This window comes from Thermobia domestica, chromosome 3 (assembly GCF_964235325.1).
Source record: "Thermobia domestica chromosome 3, izTheDome1.hap1.1, whole genome shotgun sequence".
Lineage (NCBI taxonomy): Eukaryota > Metazoa > Arthropoda > Insecta > Zygentoma > Lepismatidae > Thermobia > Thermobia domestica.
Genome location: NC_137456.1, coordinates 24,384,292 through 24,403,755, shown reverse-complemented (window position 1 = coordinate 24,403,755; position 19,464 = coordinate 24,384,292). Strand labels below are relative to the sequence as shown.

Here is a 19,464-nt window from a genome sequence, read left to right as displayed (position 1 = left end):
ATGCATCATTTTTCAACTGTTCGTAACCCATTTTGATTTTTGTCGATTACAGTACCATCTATCACGAAACGAAAAAAATTGTTCAATACAAAAATTACGTATTTTTTCTCGAAGAATAGGAATCTGTATCAAAAAATGGGGTTCCTATTTAAGATTTCAAAGTTGACCTCCTCCCGTCCCCGGGGGATGGGGCAAAGGGTCTAGTATGGTATCGTTGGATATCCCTCTTCGAGACGAACAACTTTTGTTAGAACTTTTTCAAAATCCAAATTGTAGTTTTCCAGATATTTTCAAAAACAGTTTTAAAGGCCTCACCCGGTATATATAGGCCTACACATTTATATTGCCCTTTTACGTGCCCTTTCAACCACGCGCCCGGGACACGTGTTCCGCTTTTTCCCTCCAGTTGAGGTCCTGGCGAGGACCAGTTTGAGAAACATTGCCTTAGAGCATTTGCCTTCTATCTAAAATAAAATTCAAGGGACGTCCCATCTAAAAGGTCTCAGTAGAACCGTATATATGGCATCAATTATATTGTTGCTATAGAAACAACAAAATACTTACCCGTTAATACGTTCCCATTTTCACTTAATTAATATTATTATTATTTTAAAGACACATACCTGTTATATTTTTGACAGTCCAAAAGTCCATGGATAATAATAACACCACTACAACAAAACTGGCAATAAAACTGCTGCTAAACCAACCACAGAACATATATACAATAATGGCTGCTACTCGGAAGCATAGGTGGAAGAACGTTACTATTGGATGTCTGAAAGCAAAAATAAATTTGAAATAAATAAATAATTCTCATTCACACATTTGAGAAGAGGTTAATAAGTTAATAATATAAAGACCTTGCAGATGAAATCAAAGTTATGGAAATGTCAGAAATTTACAATAAGACAGCTCATTATCTCAGCAAGTTATTGTCCCTAAAAGCACTGCGCGGGAACTGGAACAGATAAACTTAAAACATCTCCTAACAAACCTATAATTATCAGTAATACTAGACACCTGTCATATGGTGAGGAAATTCTTTGGAGAAGAACTCTCCAAATAATTAACATTTGCTACAGACGGCCGTCAGATTACTAAACTGAAAACGATTTAAATCGAGATACTGCAATAATAATAATAATAATAAGGTGGTAAAAAAAAAAAATCTGTTTAACGTCCAACGATTATGCCTGTTAGGTCAAGGGAGACGATGATTAAAGCAAGTGAATGAAGATGGAAGAATTGGTGGAATGAGAAAGTGGAAAGAAAGGGGAGTACCCCGAGAAAAACAACAGACACGTTGCAGTTCACCGCAAACTAGCTTGGCCGGGAATCGAATCAGGGATCTCACGCACCATAGGCAAGCGCTCTACCACTGAGCCCCCCCGAGGACGAGGAGGTGGTGGTAGTCATCATTATTATGAACAACATTTAACAGCACAGAAGGAAATAAATTATTTCCACGTATCTTGTGTATTCTTCTTTTAATTTGATCCTAATCATTTTCATACCTCTTCGGCATCTCTTTCAGCATCGAGTGTTAAACCAAATTAGAGATGCAAAAAAGCCGGCTTTTTTGGGAAAAAAACGAGAATTTTGGCTTTTTTCATTTTCAAGATTTTTCTATCTAAATAGCTTTCTTATGGTATACTCTATAGTTAAATAAGATTTCCATGACCTAAATGCCATATTTCGCTTTGGAATTCACCGCCAAGATGGATGGAGCACGTTTTAAGAATTAAATCAAACATAAAGAATTTAGTATTTGAGGGCATTTTAGAGGTTATTTAACTTTATTTTAACTTTTGAGCTATCGACATTTTCTTCTTCTTTAGATCATTTTAGCTTGCCACCGTGTTTCATTTCCAAGAGCTTAGTAATCTAGCTTCTAGCGCAAAAGTTAAACTTATGTTTTTCTATATATCCGTCAAGGCGTACGTTTTTCAAAATATTTTATTTGAATACCATTTTATACAAATAATCAGTAGCGGATTTAGAAAAGTACTTGGGGGGGGGGGTCTCTGATTGTTTCGTTTTTTATAAAAAAATCCTTATTTTTATTTGAGAGGAGCTTGAAGTTAATGAGTAACTAATATTTCGTTTTGTTTATATATTTAGCAATAATCTTCCGGATACAACCTTGAAGATCATTTTACACTGAGAATCAGTGGCGGATTTACAAAAGTATCTTGAGAAGAGTTTTTCTTTCTAATATTTAGTTTTTCTAAAAAGTCCTAATTTTTATTTGAGGGAAGCTTAAAGTTTGTGAGTAAAGGCCTAACTAATAGATATTTCGTTCACTCAGTCATGTTTGTTGTGCAGTTGTTTTTGGCTTAACTTAAATATATTCAGTAGTTTTTTGGGGGGTGGGGGAGGGATTCCGTAAAGATATGAAGGGTGTGAGGTAGGAACATGGTAACCAACAATGCTGAGTTATGCAGCACCAGATAGAGAGCAATGCATACCACTTCGTTTAATCCTTCATGTATAGTCTTACGTGAAAAATCATCTTTCCGACTTTGAAAATGAATTGTGCACCAGAATAGCTCTAATTTCTTAAAATAGTAAAATTGTGGGTTACCATGTTCTTGCCTCATACCTTTCATATGTTGAATTCCTCTTGTTAAAAATTCTTTTATTTTAATTTTATTTTGTTTCAAAAAGAAGCTATTGAATATTTTGAAGTAAAAATACTACATACAATTTTGCTAGTTATTTGTGTATTTTTTTTAAAAAAATAAGAAGTATTTACTTTCAGGATTGGATGGTTTACACCAGCTGGTTTAAAAAAATGGTTCAAACCAAAAAAAATAAAAAGAACGAAAAATGTGAATCGTGTGAACTTCATGGTGACGTTTCCAAATATCAAACCATCTGCATTAGTTTTATCTCCTTTTCACCTTTTAATCAAGGTGTCCCATGTTCAATTCCTGGTCGAACAAACCAAGTAGCGGTTCGGATGTCACTTTAAGCGAAAGTCTTCTCCTTGATAACCTCGGTATTACGTAAGGATGTTAATACTTAAACCCAAAAACCCGGTTTAAACCAAAATAACTGGTTTAACCCCTCCCCAAAAAGGGTTTTTGGCTTTTTCAAAAACAACCATGGTTCTTGCCAACCCTGCTTACTGTTGTATATAAGAGGTAAAAAAATTCTTATTATATACATTGGTTAATCCTTTAGAATTCATGGTTTATTTTCGAAGTTTTATATTATTATCGTCATCAACCACTAATTAAATGAGTTTTTGTGTTATAGGGAAGCGAAGCAAAGTCTACTTTATCAATTTAAAGCAGAATTTTTAAAAAAGCCCCAAATTTCCCAAGCAAAAAAGCGAAGCAGAAAAAAACGAGTTTTTTTCCAAAACAGTCGTTTTTTTTCCGAGCCCTTGCATCTCTAAACCAAATAGATACTCACGTGATGCTTTTTCACTATTATTTGACGAACTGAATTTTATAAAGTCACTGCAAAAGTTCCTAAAACTCAAAGTATCACACATACAAGACACAGAAGAAAGGATGTGTCCGATTATAATCTCACATACCTCAGGAAAAACCACGGAACCACCATAGGTTGCCCCTCAATTTGAGCACCATATATTTCTTGGTAATACCCCTGCACCGTAACCTCCATTGTAGGAGGCTCCGTTGAGGTAAATGAATAGAAATCTTGAGCCACTCCTCCTGCCAGGTTTTCTAGAGGTCACGAACAATGGTGGCACAACGAGATGCAAGTGCTCTTTTGAATAGGCCAAACCCGCAAAAATCCATGGTACTGGCATTAGATTACTTCACTGAAAGGAAATAGCCTGAATGCCGGTGTCTTCCGCCATCTGTTGCAGAAATAACTGTGTAGAATGGGGTGTATTTGATGAAGCCTTATCCATATGCACACGGACTTGATTTATTGCATTTCCATACAAACGAAGCAGATCATCTTCATAAATTAGTGTGAGGATATGTTGCTGATAAAATGCAAAGTTGATTTTGCAGTTTTTAGGCACCTGCCAAATCGTTAACTTGCCTTCAAAGCAGTATAACCCGACTCCAAGAAATCCCTTCGGGAAACTTTGCTTTGCACTACAGAGGAAGTTAGGTAGGGTTTCTGCGTCTCGTGGGGTGTACGCTACGGCTCTGAATTTCGGACCAGGACGTTTGGGCGCAAAGCCGTATATCTAAATAGGTCAGTCTATTTAAATGGGTTTTAATGTGTTTTATAACTAGGACTCGAATGCTTACGTACTAAAAGCCTTGAAGATAGGCACTAATATCACAAAAACTCTGCCATAAAAATAACTGCGCAACTTAAAAGTTAAAAAAATCAGAAAGGTGAAATTGGGGACCCCCCGTTTTCTTTTTTTTTTTAAAAAAGAAAGAAAAAAAGCATCTTCAAAAACTCTAGATGTTCGTTACGTAATAGTATGTCCTATGGTAAACAGTAACTGAGTCTCAGTTGCATTAAATGCTTAGTTTAGTTCTAGTAAACTTTTGTATAATACAGGGGGAAAAAAAGGGTCTAATTATTTCGTTTCCAGAATGATATATCCTAATTCCAGGAAAATCGGAGACCATGATCAGAAATTTTTTCCAGCATGAATCTGTATTGAGCTGGATTAAAATTTGCTGTAGGAGTCCTACGACATCCCAAATTAAACTGTAAAAATATCTTTATAATATCTCTAACGTAAAGAAACAGGCATTTTGGATATCCATAACTTCATAGCTATTCATAACATTGTATTACTGGTTATTATAATGTATTTGCAACAGAGATAATTGGAAAGGAAACAACAGTGAAACAAGTAAACAATGAAATCTAATATACATATTGAATAATTTATTTTTTCTTATGTTACATTTACCATGACATTATCATTCTATGAAAGCTGAAGGATCGAGTAAACAAGTGTACAGCCCACCTTTATTAAAAGTTTAGGTTATGAATATAAACGAATCACGCATTCTGATTGGTTACTCATTTCTATCACACATTTTGATTGGTTTCTTAGCGCCCAATCCTATCGTCCCTTTACGTTAGATATATTATAAAGGACCGAAGTTTATTTTAGGACGTCACAGGCTGCCTAAAACAAATTTTATTTGGTACATTCTATATATTTCAATGTATAGTTAGTGTCTATAAGTGTCTATTTTTATGAAATCTGAAATAACTTTCTATTAATACAATAGCCTCAACTATCCGGTCTAATGGGCGTATCAAATAACAAAAAAGCATTCTATAAATACTCACTTCTTGAACCACACATACATAGCATACATACATAGCTACACATACAAATACATAGCATTAAAATCACCATTTTTATTCAGAAACCAACTCTTATTCATTTTTCTGACCTGATACAGGCCAGTACTTAAACATTTCTTATGTTTTGTACCATGCGTTTTAATGATTTATTATAGAAAAAGAAAGTGCAAAAATGAAAATGTGTACAGTATTGAACATATTTGAAGTCATATCTTTAAAATAACAGAACATTACCGAAAAATGTACTTTTTTTATATATATATACACAAATTACATGTTCTTATTACATATGTCTTATAATATTAGAAAGAAATATTCTTTTAAAACTGTCGCATAATACTCGCTATCCGGATAGTCAAGAGTCCGCTGCAGTTCCTTCTCATTTCTTTTCAACTGGTAGACAAGTTGTGAATGATAAGCAAAAACTTTGCTGTGTTCAAGATGTTATTTTTAGTTTTTGCAAAATTATTCGTGGATTTTTTTTTCGAAATTTCCAGTGCCTAAACACCCGGGCTGTAGTCATGAAATACACTATAACATATGTAGGTAGGTAACCTATTTGCATAAAAGGGTTTGCGTCCAAACCTCTCGCGCAAAAACGGCCGCGCCCAAATGTCATGGACCCTCCAATTTTGCCACAATTTGATAGATAAATTCAAGCTCCATCGCTTGTGGCAACAAACTTTCACGATTCACCGGATAGATGACGTTCGTAGAGGCATCTGCACTGGACTTACTTTTCTTCCGATGGACCAAAATAAGGACGTGTCCACGATTTTTAAACACCATCCGGAGCATTAATTTGCAACGTAGGTTACAATTCCCAGTGACACGTGCAATCGTCTTGCCATCACACGTTGTGTAGGAAGGTTTTCCTGCAGGGCCATTCGGCGAAACTTTCAAAAATTAAAATGTAAAATAAGGCTGATACATTGTTTTAGTTGCAAAGCCTGGGTCCCTGTTAGAAATACTTACTTTAGTTTTCGTTGATTCACCACATCTTCTTCACCGAAACCTATAGTATCATCATCATCCAGCAACGGAGCCTACAATGTGAATAAAATTTTAAAAATAACCTATACTACTACTACTAATAATAATAATAACTTATAGATGTTATAGGGTACATTTTAATATAAAATTCTTAAAACGCCCATCCTCCTTTCTTCATGAGATATTCTTCTCGATATTTCACTCCTCTCAGTGGTTTCGACAGCCAGCCACTTATAGTTGGTCGGACATCACTAATTTGACTTCATGATTTTTTTTTCCTAATTTTAGTGAGAAGAGAAGAAAGAAAAAAACTAATTAGGCCAATAACTGTCCATGAACTATATCGGTTTTCTAAAGATAATGGAAATATTTAAGTTTTATGTCCCACGCTTGTGCTGGCTAGGTTAAAGGAGACTGATGAGGAAAAGTAAATGAAATGGTGGAATGAAGAAAGTGAGAGGAAACGGAAGAACCCTGAGAAAACACGCACACGGTGTTTGTTCACTACAAAGCCCACCTGGTGCAAGCTGGGATCGAACCAAGGAACTCATGCACCAAAGGTGAACGTTCTATCACTGAGCCACCACGACTCTTCAAGAAAGTGGACTCCCATTATCAGTTAAAACTGCTTCATATCTAAGTGGCTTTTTGGAATACGTTTGAAATTAAATCTTTAAGTTTTACATTCCACGTTTATGGCAGCTAGGCTAAAGGAGATGATGAGAAATGACGAAGAAATTGTGAGGAAACAGGAGAATCCCGAAAATACCAACGCACAAGTTGTTTGTCCACCACAAAGCTTACTTGTGCAAGCTGGGATCGAACCAATTACCCCATGCACCAGAGGTAAAAGCTCTACCATTGAGCCACCACGGCCCCACTTTTCGGAATATGTTTTAGCAGGATACCAAATTAGTGTTGTCCGACCAGTTGTGAATGGCTCGCGTTCAAGGTGAGCAAAAGGATTAAATCCACAGAAGAATGATCTCATAAAGAAATGAGGAAGTACTGGGTACAAGGTATAGTACGACTAGATTTTTAATAACAATTATTATTATTTTAAAAAGCTCAAGAATAATGAGGCATTCCGGGTAGTAAGGGTAAACTCAACATTAGGTCACGATGTTGGGTTCATCTTTACTAGTCGGAACGCCTACTTTACATTAATAGTTTTTAATTCTAAGGTTCATCGACTCATAAATCTAATATTTCCTTACTCCTAAACACTGCCCTTTCAATTATTAAAGGCAAATTATCGAATTTAATTAACATGGATATATCGTACGAAATTCATGAAACCTATCTATCCGCTCATTTAGCAGGCAGTTTTATGGTAACCTACCTTTAAAAAAAAAAAGTTTTCATGGATTTATCAACTTATTTTAACCTTTTAATTACGGAGCCTTTTTAATAAAATACAACTTAAAGTTAAAAAATAAAACTTGAGATACGGCGCCAATTTTGAACAAAATGTAGGGTTATTTTCAATGGCTGTGCATCAGGCCCTAATAGGCGTAAACTTACGAAAGTTGAACCATTGTACGGGGAATACATGAACGTTTAATAATTTGTGTGGTTAACGCAGATCGAATGTAATAAAGGATTAGGGAGGTGGGGGAAAATAGAATATTTACAAATTTTCTAATAAAAATTTTGGGTTCCGGTCCCCACTCTGTCATTTTGCAAGTTGAAGATGCATATATAATGTACATTAAAATGTTCTTCGGGATATTCTCAATACAATATAACAGTAGTGTCACCATAGGATACACACAGCGTAATTAGGAAATTCGTCAAAATTATGTCTACGCCACTGATTAGGAGTGAAAGGACAAAATGCAGGGCTATTTTTAAATGATCGTAGCTCAGGCTCTAATAGTTGTAGACTCAAGAAAGTTGAAGCATTTTATGGGGAATACACGAAAGTTTCATAATTAATGTGATTTACGCTCATCGAATGCAATCAAAAATTAGGGGGTGGAGGTAAATAGAAATTTTACAATTTTTCTAATGAATATTTTGAGCTCCGGCCTCCGTATTCGCACTAAAAGTTGTTGCTCAGACACAACAGCTGTCTGTCTCAGACACAAGATGCCGGAATATTTCCTCTGAAAAAGTCAAATTGAAGTTTGCTGTGATGCATCCATTAGTCAGTCCTGTATGTATGCAAAATGGCTGGAGCTGCCCGAACTCCAGTGGGAATGCTCCAGGCAACAGTAGGTTGAGAGAGAAGAGTTAGATTAGGAAGGGGTAAAGGGGAAGACGGAGGAGTAGATGAAGGTGATGGAGGCCTTGATGAACCTGATGTTTCATTAAAGTCATCAAAATTAAATTTGTATGTGTCTGAGGAAGGCAGATCAATTTGTTCTTCATCCCAATCCGAAACTGTGTCCATTGATTCCAACTTGTCACGAATGTCTTCTGAACCTAGAACATTTCTCGATGTCATTTCTACTCTTGAACACAAGAAACACCAAAGTCTCAAGTGTAAGGGTTCGTAAAGAAAGATGTTAAAATGCGTACAGGAAATTACGCGCTCACAGCACTCAGTTCAGACTGATCAACACACACACGAAAAGAGGAACACCGATCTTTGCCTCTTACAAAACAAGGACTCTAGGAACCCAGAAACCCAAACACACTTTCCTTATCACTCTATGTACCATGTGCAGAAATAAATCTTTCTTTCTCAGGCAGGCGAGGCCAACACCTCTCCCCCACCCACCCTCTATTTCTAATGACGCCACTGGCACCAAGATTGGAATGGAAAACATCCCCTGATTGATTATTTATGTTTTCTTTCACAAGAATTAACTTCCTGTTGTGTTAAACCTCTGAAAACAAAACTACGCACTTTAAAAATTTAAATATGTTTTGAAGAACCTGTATGACAAATACAAACAGTCACGTTCGTACACTTTTAAAACAACATACACTTTACACGTACAACGTAACTCACACTGGCTACGAGCGAGCCAGAGACCTTCCGTACCAGAATCAGATATTAGATCTACCATTCATCCACCGTGATTCCCGACACATATTGCGTAAGCACAAAACCGATTCCTAACACCTCCTACTCTATTGGCACTAGGGGTATTTCGGAATACTTCGGAATGAAAATCTTAATTCCGGAATTGGAATTAAAAATTTAGTTATTCCTGAATTCCGAAATCTCGGAATCCAGGAAGTTCATTCCGAAATTTCGAAATCTCTAAATTCCGGAATTCCGAAAGTTTACCTCGAAATATCGGAATTCAGGAATCTCGGAATTCAGGAACTTCAGTCAGAAATTTCGGAATTTCCAAAACTCGGAATTCCGGAATCTCGAAACTTCAGCTAGAAATTTATGAATTCCAGAATATGAGGACTTCGGTTCAGCACTTCTGAATCTTTGAAATTAGAAATTCCCAATAACGGTACGTCGATCCAGCATATCGGAATCTCGGAATGCTGAAATGTCAGCATCTGAAATCTTCAAGTAACATGATTATGAGATAGACATCAACACTCAGACAATGTAATGATGAAACTTACTCTTTTTTACTCATTGTCAGTGGCGGCAATACTCCGTCTTTCTGCAGAACGAAAAGAGCTGAGCAGAAGGACTCATTGAACAAAGTGTAAAGACTTCATTTACTGGTTCTTGTCTTGTTCTAATGTTCTATCCAAGGGCAGGCTCTAACATGTTTATACATCGTTGCTAGCTGGGTCACTAGTGCAATACGGATAGAGTATCGACCAGTTTCTTCCCTGCGTGGCTTCAAAATGACATATAGAAAATGAAAAACTTAGAAACAGGGTGAAGCCATAGATTGCGAGTTTCGTATTCATTACCTATATATTTACTTGCACACTTGAGCCGATATTCACCCTCGTACTCCTTAATGTTTAGAAGCCAGGTTCTGGATACGTAGCTGAAATGCTCGTTCTGCGCACGAAGAGATTTTAGATTTTAGAAAGGCATACGACTCGGTTAGGAGAGAAATATTATACAACGTTCTTACAGAATTTGGAATACCGAGAAAGCTAATTAGATTAATTAAGATATGTTTAAATGAATCTCAAAGTAAAGTCCGGGTAAGAAAATTTTTGTCCACGAGCTTTCACGTCGAAAATGGCCTGAAACAAGGAGATGCGTTGTCGCCATTATTATTTAACTTTGTTCTGGAATACGCTATAAGGAAAATCAAAGATAGCAACCAGGGTCTACAGTTGAACGGTATTCACCAGGTTATGGCATATGCTGATGATGTAAATTTAATAGGAGATGATAGAAAAACAATAGAAAGAAATGCAGAGATCTTATTAAACGCTTACAGGGACATGGATTTAGAAGTAAATGCAGATAAAACTAAATACATGGAAGTGTGTCGGGACCGTAATACGGAAAATTGTGGATGCGTTAAAATATTAAATAATACTTTTGATAAAGTGCATAGTTTCAAATATCTAGGATCAATATTAACCGAGGAAAATCATATTCACGAAGACATTAAATGTCGACTAAAAGCAGGGAATTCGTGTTACTATTCGGCGCAAAATCTCTTGTCCTCGCGAATTCTGTGGAGAAATTTGAAGCTTAAAATATATAAATCGATAATCATCCCTGTTGTTCTGTATGGTTGCGAAACATGGTCGCTTACACTGAGGGAAGAACATAGACTGAAAGTATTTGAGAACAAGATCGTGAGACGAATATTCGGACCCAAGAGGAATGGGAATGGGGAATGGCGGAAACTTCATAACGAGGAACTACATAATTTATACGGTCTACCCAACATTGTTAGGGTCGTCAAGTCTAGGAGGCTTAGGTGGGCAGGTCATGTAGCTAGAATGGAAGAAAGTAGAAACGCTTTCAAAATCTTGACTGGAAGACCAATCGGAAAACGACCATTAGGAAGACCTAGGCGCAGATGGGAGGACAATATTAAGGTGGATCTCGCAGAGATTGGAATACAAAGTAGAAACTGGATGCAGTTAGCTAAGGATAGAAGTCAGTGGAGAGCTTTTGTGAACGCGGCATTGAACCTCCGGGTTCCATAGGCCATAGAATTAGTTAGTTAATTTAGTCATATGTGTACCAAGTTTGGTTGAAATTGCTTCAGGTGTTCCAGAATTATGCTGGAACAAATATACATCCATTTTTATAAGACAAAGTATCTAGCTCTTCTCCCTCATAGTTTTCTTAGTTTTTATTTTCTTGTATTAGGAAAACAACTTTTCAACGAAAACATGTGGTTCGGAGCTCACATATGTAGTCGGTCCCGTACCTAGCTGATAGCAAATAGTTTTTCATAACGTAAGTTTTGCATAATGGTATACCATAATTATGTAATTTTTGTAGATAGCATGGCACAAAAATTAATTCAATTATACCATGATACCTTTTTTAATACACAAAATGAAAACTTTCCTTAATGTCAAATGTATTTTGCGTTAATATAAAGAAGAAATAAAAATATGATAGATCTGAACTGCGGAAGATTGGAAATACAATGTAATATATTTGTAATAACTGTATTTAATATTTGTAAAAGCAGTGGAAAAATATACAATCAATCTAGCTTTCAACATAAAGTAATAATGAAATGCCATATCAATAGAATGTTAATCCTCTCAAATTTCTTTAATTTAAAGGAAACCTATAATTTTAGTTTCTACTGTAATTTTTTCTATCAGAGCTTTACATAATAGCGGATTCTTACTCTTATAAATTAGGCTACCTGTTCATAAGATCAATAAAATAAACAAACAAAAAATACCTTATTATGTTTAAAGATGTTGGTTAATGCAATATAAATTTCATATAAACTTTCATAGATTAGAATATACATTATTACAATTAATTTACAAAAACTAAAAAAATACACATTACCTCAAATCCAATACTATCATTGTACAACATTTTAATACTTTTCTGACGGTACTCGCGGTTATAGAACAACCTTTATTTCGTCGGACTCTGATGTATACAATCAGTTCTTCGATCCCGACTCGTGAGAGGATAGTTATGTTCGCGACAATTTTCAAAAGAATAAATGTTTTAAAAATTAGAAATAATATCCTATATATTTGATGGATGCCATTAAACCTGATTGTATCTGTAAATTATTTCTACTACAAAATGTAACTTTTGAAAATTCTTTTATCCTTTCATAGCCTTTTCAGTCTGGTTAGTTTTACTAAGACATATGTAAAAGGCAGAATGGAAATGTACATTAACTACAAATTAAAATAAAAAGTACTTATCATGATGAAACATAAGGAAATGTTATACAAATAACATAATAACAATATATATTACGCATATTTAATACGTAACACTAGAAAACTAAGAAAATGTTATGCTGTACAAACATTTTAAATACGAAATACTATGAAACTTAAATATATTAATTGAAATATTATATTGAAATAATGTATTAACATTATGAAATCAAAGGGAATGTTATTTGAATAATATACAGATACATCTATGCAGTGATAATGACACTGGTAACTATGCCCTTCTCAACAGCTTAAATTTACCGTACCTTTGAAAATAAGAAAAAACAGATACAGAGACCGACAGAAGTATTGGAATAATATAATTAATACTTTATTTACATTGTATGAATTATAAACAACATACATCATATTTGCTTAGTAGTGTTGAATTTGTAAACATATAAACGTTGCCATTATGTGTCTCCGAAACTATATTTAAAATATCATAATGCATGTATTTAGCACACAATATATAGAGTCTACTATATTTCTCCTGCGGTCTCACTTATAAAACGACATAACGTCTCCAAACGAGTAGACACATGACTGGATGCATGTTTTATGCCCCCACCACATAGTCGTTGATTTCATACTGTGCCTCGCAACAGCAGCTCGCAATTGTAGTGTAAAGCTAAGCATTCACAAGTGACATGAGGTGTAAAGGTAAGGAGACGACAGTCGAAGAGAGAAATGTTGTAATTAATCTGTACAAACAGCACAAACCCCTCTCCGAAATTGATAATACAGTCAACAGAAGCAAAATCATGGTGTTCTCCATCATTCAGCGCTTCAAACAGATTAATAGTGTTGTGAATAAGCCAAGATACGCCGCTCCTTCTAAACTTACTACTAGAGACAGGAGCCAAACAAGCAGAATCCGGCATCTGAGATTACAGGAAGCCTTGAACAATATTCTGGCACTGTGATGCACACAGCAACAGCTGGACGGGTTTTACATAGTGCCGGTTACAATGCCAGTTTTCCTACGAGGAAACCATATGTCAATTGTGTGAATCAGAAAAAGAGTCTAAAATTTGTAAACCTGTATAGGGGAAGCCAACAGAATTCTGGGATCACGTTCTCTGGTCGGATAAAAACAAATTCTGCTTATACAAGGGTGATGGACGTGTTACAGTGTGAAGGCTATCAAATACAGCTAAGGACATGGTAGCTACAGTGAAACATGGAGGCAACAGTGTGATGGTATGGGGATGTATGGCTTCATCAGGCGTTGGGGAACTGGTGCTCATAGATGGAATCATGGAAAAGTTTGAATACAAGAGAATTCTTGAAAACAATCTTAAGAGGAGTGCACAGAAGTTAGAATTGGGAAATGGTTATTACTTCCATCAGGACAATGATCCAAAGTATACTGCAGAAATTATGAGGCTTTGGATGGTGTATAACACTCCTCACACTTTGAAGATACCGACCAAATCACCAGATTTAAATCCTACAGAGAACATCTGGAACGAGCTTGAAGATCGTGTTAGGAAACATCACATTAGAAGTAAGGACCATCTGAAAGAACTTCTTCAGAGTGGAGAAATATGAACTCTGCAGTCAGCACAAAAAACAGTCATGTTAAAAAATTATCGTAGTAATCCATAGAAAGGGGAACATAACTAATTACTAGCTGTTCTCTGTTTAATGCTGATATCCAGATGTAAACAAACTATTTTCATCCTTTCTGGTAGTGGAAATAAGTATCCGATGCTTTTCATGAGTTTATATATTTAGTAGAAGACTCAAATTTATTTTGCAGCAGTTGTAATTTTGTCTACTTTCTTTGCATACCTATAGAAATGATAAATCTAGTAAACATGTTTATGTTAGAATAATTATGTCGGACTCTGTACTTCGTGTTGATTTATGAATCCCCTGTTATACTAAGCCAGAGATGTGAAACAATGAGAAAATTTAGCTTATATTCAATAGTATTTTAAAATGTTTTTGGGACAATAGCTTTGTTCATGGACAGAACTATTAACTGCCCAGCATGCTCAGCGGTAAGATTATTTGTGTACACAAATATTTTCTCGCTAATTTTGTTAATCTTGAAAGATGGTGGGAATGATTATTCCGCCAAAGTAGTGGCTCTTCCTCCAAATCTGCATCCCTAAGGCTTAGGTACAGGTTCGTGACTGCCTTCTTTATCCTGTCACCAAATGTCCTTCGTTTTAGGCAACTGTCTAATCTTTTAGTACCAACATTCCCTCGATTATCTTTTTTAGGATTTCCTGCTGGAATAAGTCTCAACTTATACAGTACTCTACCTTTTGTTATCTCAATATTTTTACCCAAATTATCTTCTTTAAACCTGAGATCTAAGAAAGCACAAATTTTCTACAGAATTCTGCTTCTTTCATCCTTCTCGAATCACGATTTCAGAAGAGACAAAATTTCCATTTTCATGTTTCTTTCATCTTCTTTGAGGCTGCTTCTAAGATCTGTTCACTATCTCCCTCTTCAGTCAAAAAGTCATAGAATGAAAGATGTGTTTCCTGCGTACTTGCTTCATCTTGTTATGATATATCGTCTATCAGTTGAGATTCTTCGACTTGAAAATCTTTTGAAATTTGTTCATATGATGGCCATATGTCCGACGCTGTAACAGATGTTTCTGCTGAGATACTGTCACAAAGCATTCGTAAGGACGATAATAGTTAATAATTCTAATTAATAATCATAGTTAATAATTCTGTTTCTTCGTTCTGAAGGATAAGATTTTTATATATTGTTTGAGACAGAACTTTTGCTATTTCTTCTTGGCGTGTTAAAACTACCAGCATCAAAAGGAAAGTAAACAATCATCTTATTGGCGTGCATGACGGAAGTATTTTACGCAGAAGGCCTAATGCATCTTACTCTTCTTGCAGAGCATGTCTCATTTTCCTGCTTTGACTCATAATTTGTCTGTTTCCGAAGGTCCCTGTAGCTCAAGGGCTTTGTTTACTCTAATATTCAAAGTATGGCCGAAACAACTCAAATGTTGGTAATCGCTCAAGTCAACAATGGCCTTTACAATATTGGCACTACTGTTGTTACACAACGAACATTTTCTGTTGGTATTTCCCACATATCTATACTAAAATATAAAGCCTCTAACAGATTTGATTTCGGAAAATCGGAATTCCGGAACTTCGTCGCAAATATCGCAAGTTCGGAATCTCGAAACAAGATCTGAAATTTCGGAAGATCGGAATTCCGGAATCCAGAACACGATACTAAATTTCGGAATCTCAGAATTCCGGGATCTCGGAATTCCGATATTCCGAAAAACGAAATTCCCAATTCCGAACACCCCTAATTAGCACCATTCATTAGTAATGCCGTACTTTTTTTTTTTTTTTTTAAATAAATAGGAGAACGGAAGTCTTGGATAAGAACGAATATGCAATCTTAATATGACTTCGAAGTAAACAGTGCATAACAAACAAAAAGTAGGCAGGTAAAATTAGGGCAGCTGTGGCGCTAACACGGACACTATTTACTGTTAAAACACTTTCAAATATTTGTCAAATGGCTCAGCGAGTAATATACACGGTAAGAGCAACAATGGAACGAAATAAATGTGATATCTTGGAAGTGCACAGAACTTGCTAGGTTTATCTTGTAATTACATCTATACAGCTGCATTTTAAGTTTGCATGTGTCGGGTAACTAGTGTAAAATAATTATAAGTGCTTTACGACGGGTAAAACAAGTGAGTGCATATGAAAGATGACTTTTAGATGCTGTTTTCTACAGGCGGTATATTTCTGTACAGCGTACAGTACCTGTATATTATGATTACACCTGGAGTGTTACTAGCATGATACCATGACAAGTGCAACTGAAACTAGTACTACTATCAAAACCCATTCTTTTCACTACTTTCTCGCAAACCCACCACCGCTGACGCCCCTGCTCCCTTCGAACGTGCCACCCGTTTGGGCTCTCCAGGTTCGCCCAGCTTACTCAGTTAGATAGCGTTCGTGCTTTTTAGTGGCTATGTACCACAGGTTGGTTTGTGTTTTTGCACTAGTTTTCAAGCCACACATCCTAAAACCGTATGTACACCTATGCACAAATCATAAAATGGATATAGTATACGTAAGACCGTCTGAGTTCCAGAAGAAGCTGGACGCTCATACTTTTAGGGATTATTCATTGAGTATCTACGAACTTAGAAAGGGGGTAACAAACCCACTTTCATTTACTTACGAAAATAAAAAAGAACGTACGTATTTGCCCTTGTACTTTATATGCTATAGCGCATTACATTATATGCAACAAGGATTTTGGTCTGCATCATGATATAAATTTAAAAATATTTAACATTTTTCGAATCGAAATCAACAAAATTTATTCTAGAAAGTAAAAATAGAATGTTAAGCACATATAATGAAGACAACGCAGTGATTTAATTTGGTAACGTATAAATATATAATATGAAGTATCCTCGCGCACGGAAGACAGGGGGTTCTCATGTATACTATTACCCATAAAATAATTGTATATTTTCAACAATTCTGGTTGCTCCCTTGAATTTTATCTGGTTATAGTTAAGGAGCCGTACTTCCCATTTAGGGAAGGACGAGAAACGCCATACTTTCAGGAATTATTCATTGACTATCTAGGATGTTAAAAAGCAGGTAATAGACTGAATTCTTGCCCTTGTACTTAGAGTGTTTAGGTAGTGCAACAGTAAGATGTATCCTCGTGCACGGGAGATGAGAAGTAGCTGTTCTTAACTATTACCTTTTATCTATGCGACATGAGATATTTTCATGTCGCCCGGCGGAAACCTTTTAAAGGACAATAAAAACAAAATTAGTGAAAGATTTGGAATTTTTCAACTATTCTTTCTAGAGGAGCGCCAAAAGTAAACGTAGTATTAGTTCGTTTGTTAGGTTCCACATTTCTGAATCTACTTTACGGCATCACCCAATAATTTTAGAAAGAGGCACAGTGTCCATACTACTTTATCTGTGAAGCAGAGAGCAGTAAATTTTGATCCCAGATTTATCAGCTGACAAACAAATCTCGTTAGCGTTTGTGGGTAATTTTATCTGTAATTTTATGCTGGGTCATTTTCGAGCTACACCCTACATTTTATTACCGAGTAATGGGTAACTTTTTTCCTATTTCATTATTTAATTTCCCAAAAATTAAATTATGAATTTTAGTGTTTACTAACGAAAATAGATATGACCATACAATAGTACTTTTTAATTTCCTATTAGGTTGAAGTGCATATACGTTTAAATACATAACACACCTCAGAATGAAAACTCACAACACATAATACAATTATTAAGTAATCTTAACAAAATTATAAAGTTACTAAGTTTCTACACTTCCAACTCACCGTTGCTGACGCCATGTTTGATGTGTCACTTCTCAATGTGTAGACATTCAATATTGCCAGGACTGTTATTAAAGCCCGTCTCAACGAATCTGAACTAAGGCCTCAACCCAGGCTACAACTTAACAGTGTTGCTTAACTCAAACTTCCATGCAATTTCTTTTATCCTTTAGGTGATGTAGGGGTCTCAGACGATCCTTAGAAGCATATTTGATAGCCAAGCTCACCTTTGCTCGGCTTGTATGTTGGAATTTATTTTTCGGTACTATTGACCAGATCTAAACCAAATTTGCTGGGCAAGTAGTCCATCCGCTAGGAAATAGAGTTCATAATATAGTGGTCAAGTTCGAAAAAGGGACCTGGTTAGCTGGGCTTGGATTATATTCGTAAGCTTGCTTTCTTTCTCGGTGACTGCTGACCGGGCCTGAATAAAATTTGGTGGGCAAGAAGTCCACTGTCTAAGCAATGTATTTGGTGGCAAAGCTCAGCCAGGGACAGTTCCACAGCTTTGTACGCTGGGAGCTGCTGATTTCTGTTCACCGACTATGTTCCTCTTGTTATAATTTATCAGTAAGCAAGCACTGTATAGTCATAAAAAATATATCAAAATCTCTATACTTAACCTTACATAAGATGACAACATAATAGCTACATGTAGTATTTTTCATCTGTTCAATCTCTTTGCGCGGCATATGTATCAAAACTGAAAATTATTAAAACCTAATTTAAAATTAACTTGAAATATTTTGAGAAATAACTATTTTTCACTTGGCTTGACTATCAAGCCATCATTGTTACTTTTTCTCACTTATGTATTCTGGTTAACAGCACAAACGATAATTCAACGGCCCAATTGCGTGCGCACAGCACAATCATTAAAGCCTAATTTGAAATTAGTTTGGAAATATTTGGATTGGTGGTTAATTTTACTTTTACTGTTAAAGCAGCGTCGCCACTTTATTTCCATTATTACTTACTTCGTTCATAACACAAACGAAAATGTGAATGGCAATCAAGCACAAACGTAGCAGAATCGTTTTCAAACATTTTTAAAATTTTGGAATATATTTTAAGTAATGGCGATTTTCATTTGATGTCAGGCCATCACCACCATTTATTATTATTATTATTATTATTATTATTATTATTATTATTATTATTATTATTATTATTATTATTATTATTATTATTATTATTATTATTATTATTATTATTCAAGAAAAACATGAATACTCGATAGCATAATCCAGCATAAACGTAGCACAGCCAAGAGTAATTTGAAATCGGTTGTGAATTATTTTACATGGTGGCGAATTTCACTTGACTATCAACCCAGCATTGCCACTTTATTTCGTTTATTACGTACCACGGTTGGTAGCACAAATAAAAATTTGAACGGCACGATTCAGCACAAGCGATTAACAATCGTGTAACCTTAATTTGAAACTAGTTTTAGAATATTTGGATTATGGAAGGTGTGACGATTTTCACTTGACTGTCATCGTCATCTAATTTTTGATTAGCATTGTGAATATTGGTAAGAAAGATCAGAAATCTCAACAGCACAAACATAGCGG

The 19,464-nt window shown here is 35.5% G+C and overlaps 1 protein-coding gene across 2 annotated transcripts in view; it reads right to left on the bottom strand.

Moving 5' to 3' along the window:
* LOC145680236 (putative Golgi apparatus membrane protein-like protein CG5021) overlaps positions 1-17,977 on the bottom strand; it is a 30,601-nt gene extending 12,624 nt beyond the window's left edge. For both annotated transcript variants that reach the window (XM_081750556.1, XM_081750557.1), the window contains exons 1-3: positions 17,891-17,977; positions 6,250-6,320; positions 624-778 (exon numbers count right to left, since the gene is read on the bottom strand). In XM_081750556.1, the coding sequence (XP_081606682.1) occupies positions 624-778; positions 6,250-6,320; positions 17,891-17,905 (241 nt within the window). In that variant the 5' untranslated portion in view covers positions 17,906-17,977. The remainder of the gene's footprint in view (positions 1-623; positions 779-6,249; positions 6,321-17,890) is intronic.
* Positions 17,978-19,464: the final 1,487 nt, after the last annotated feature.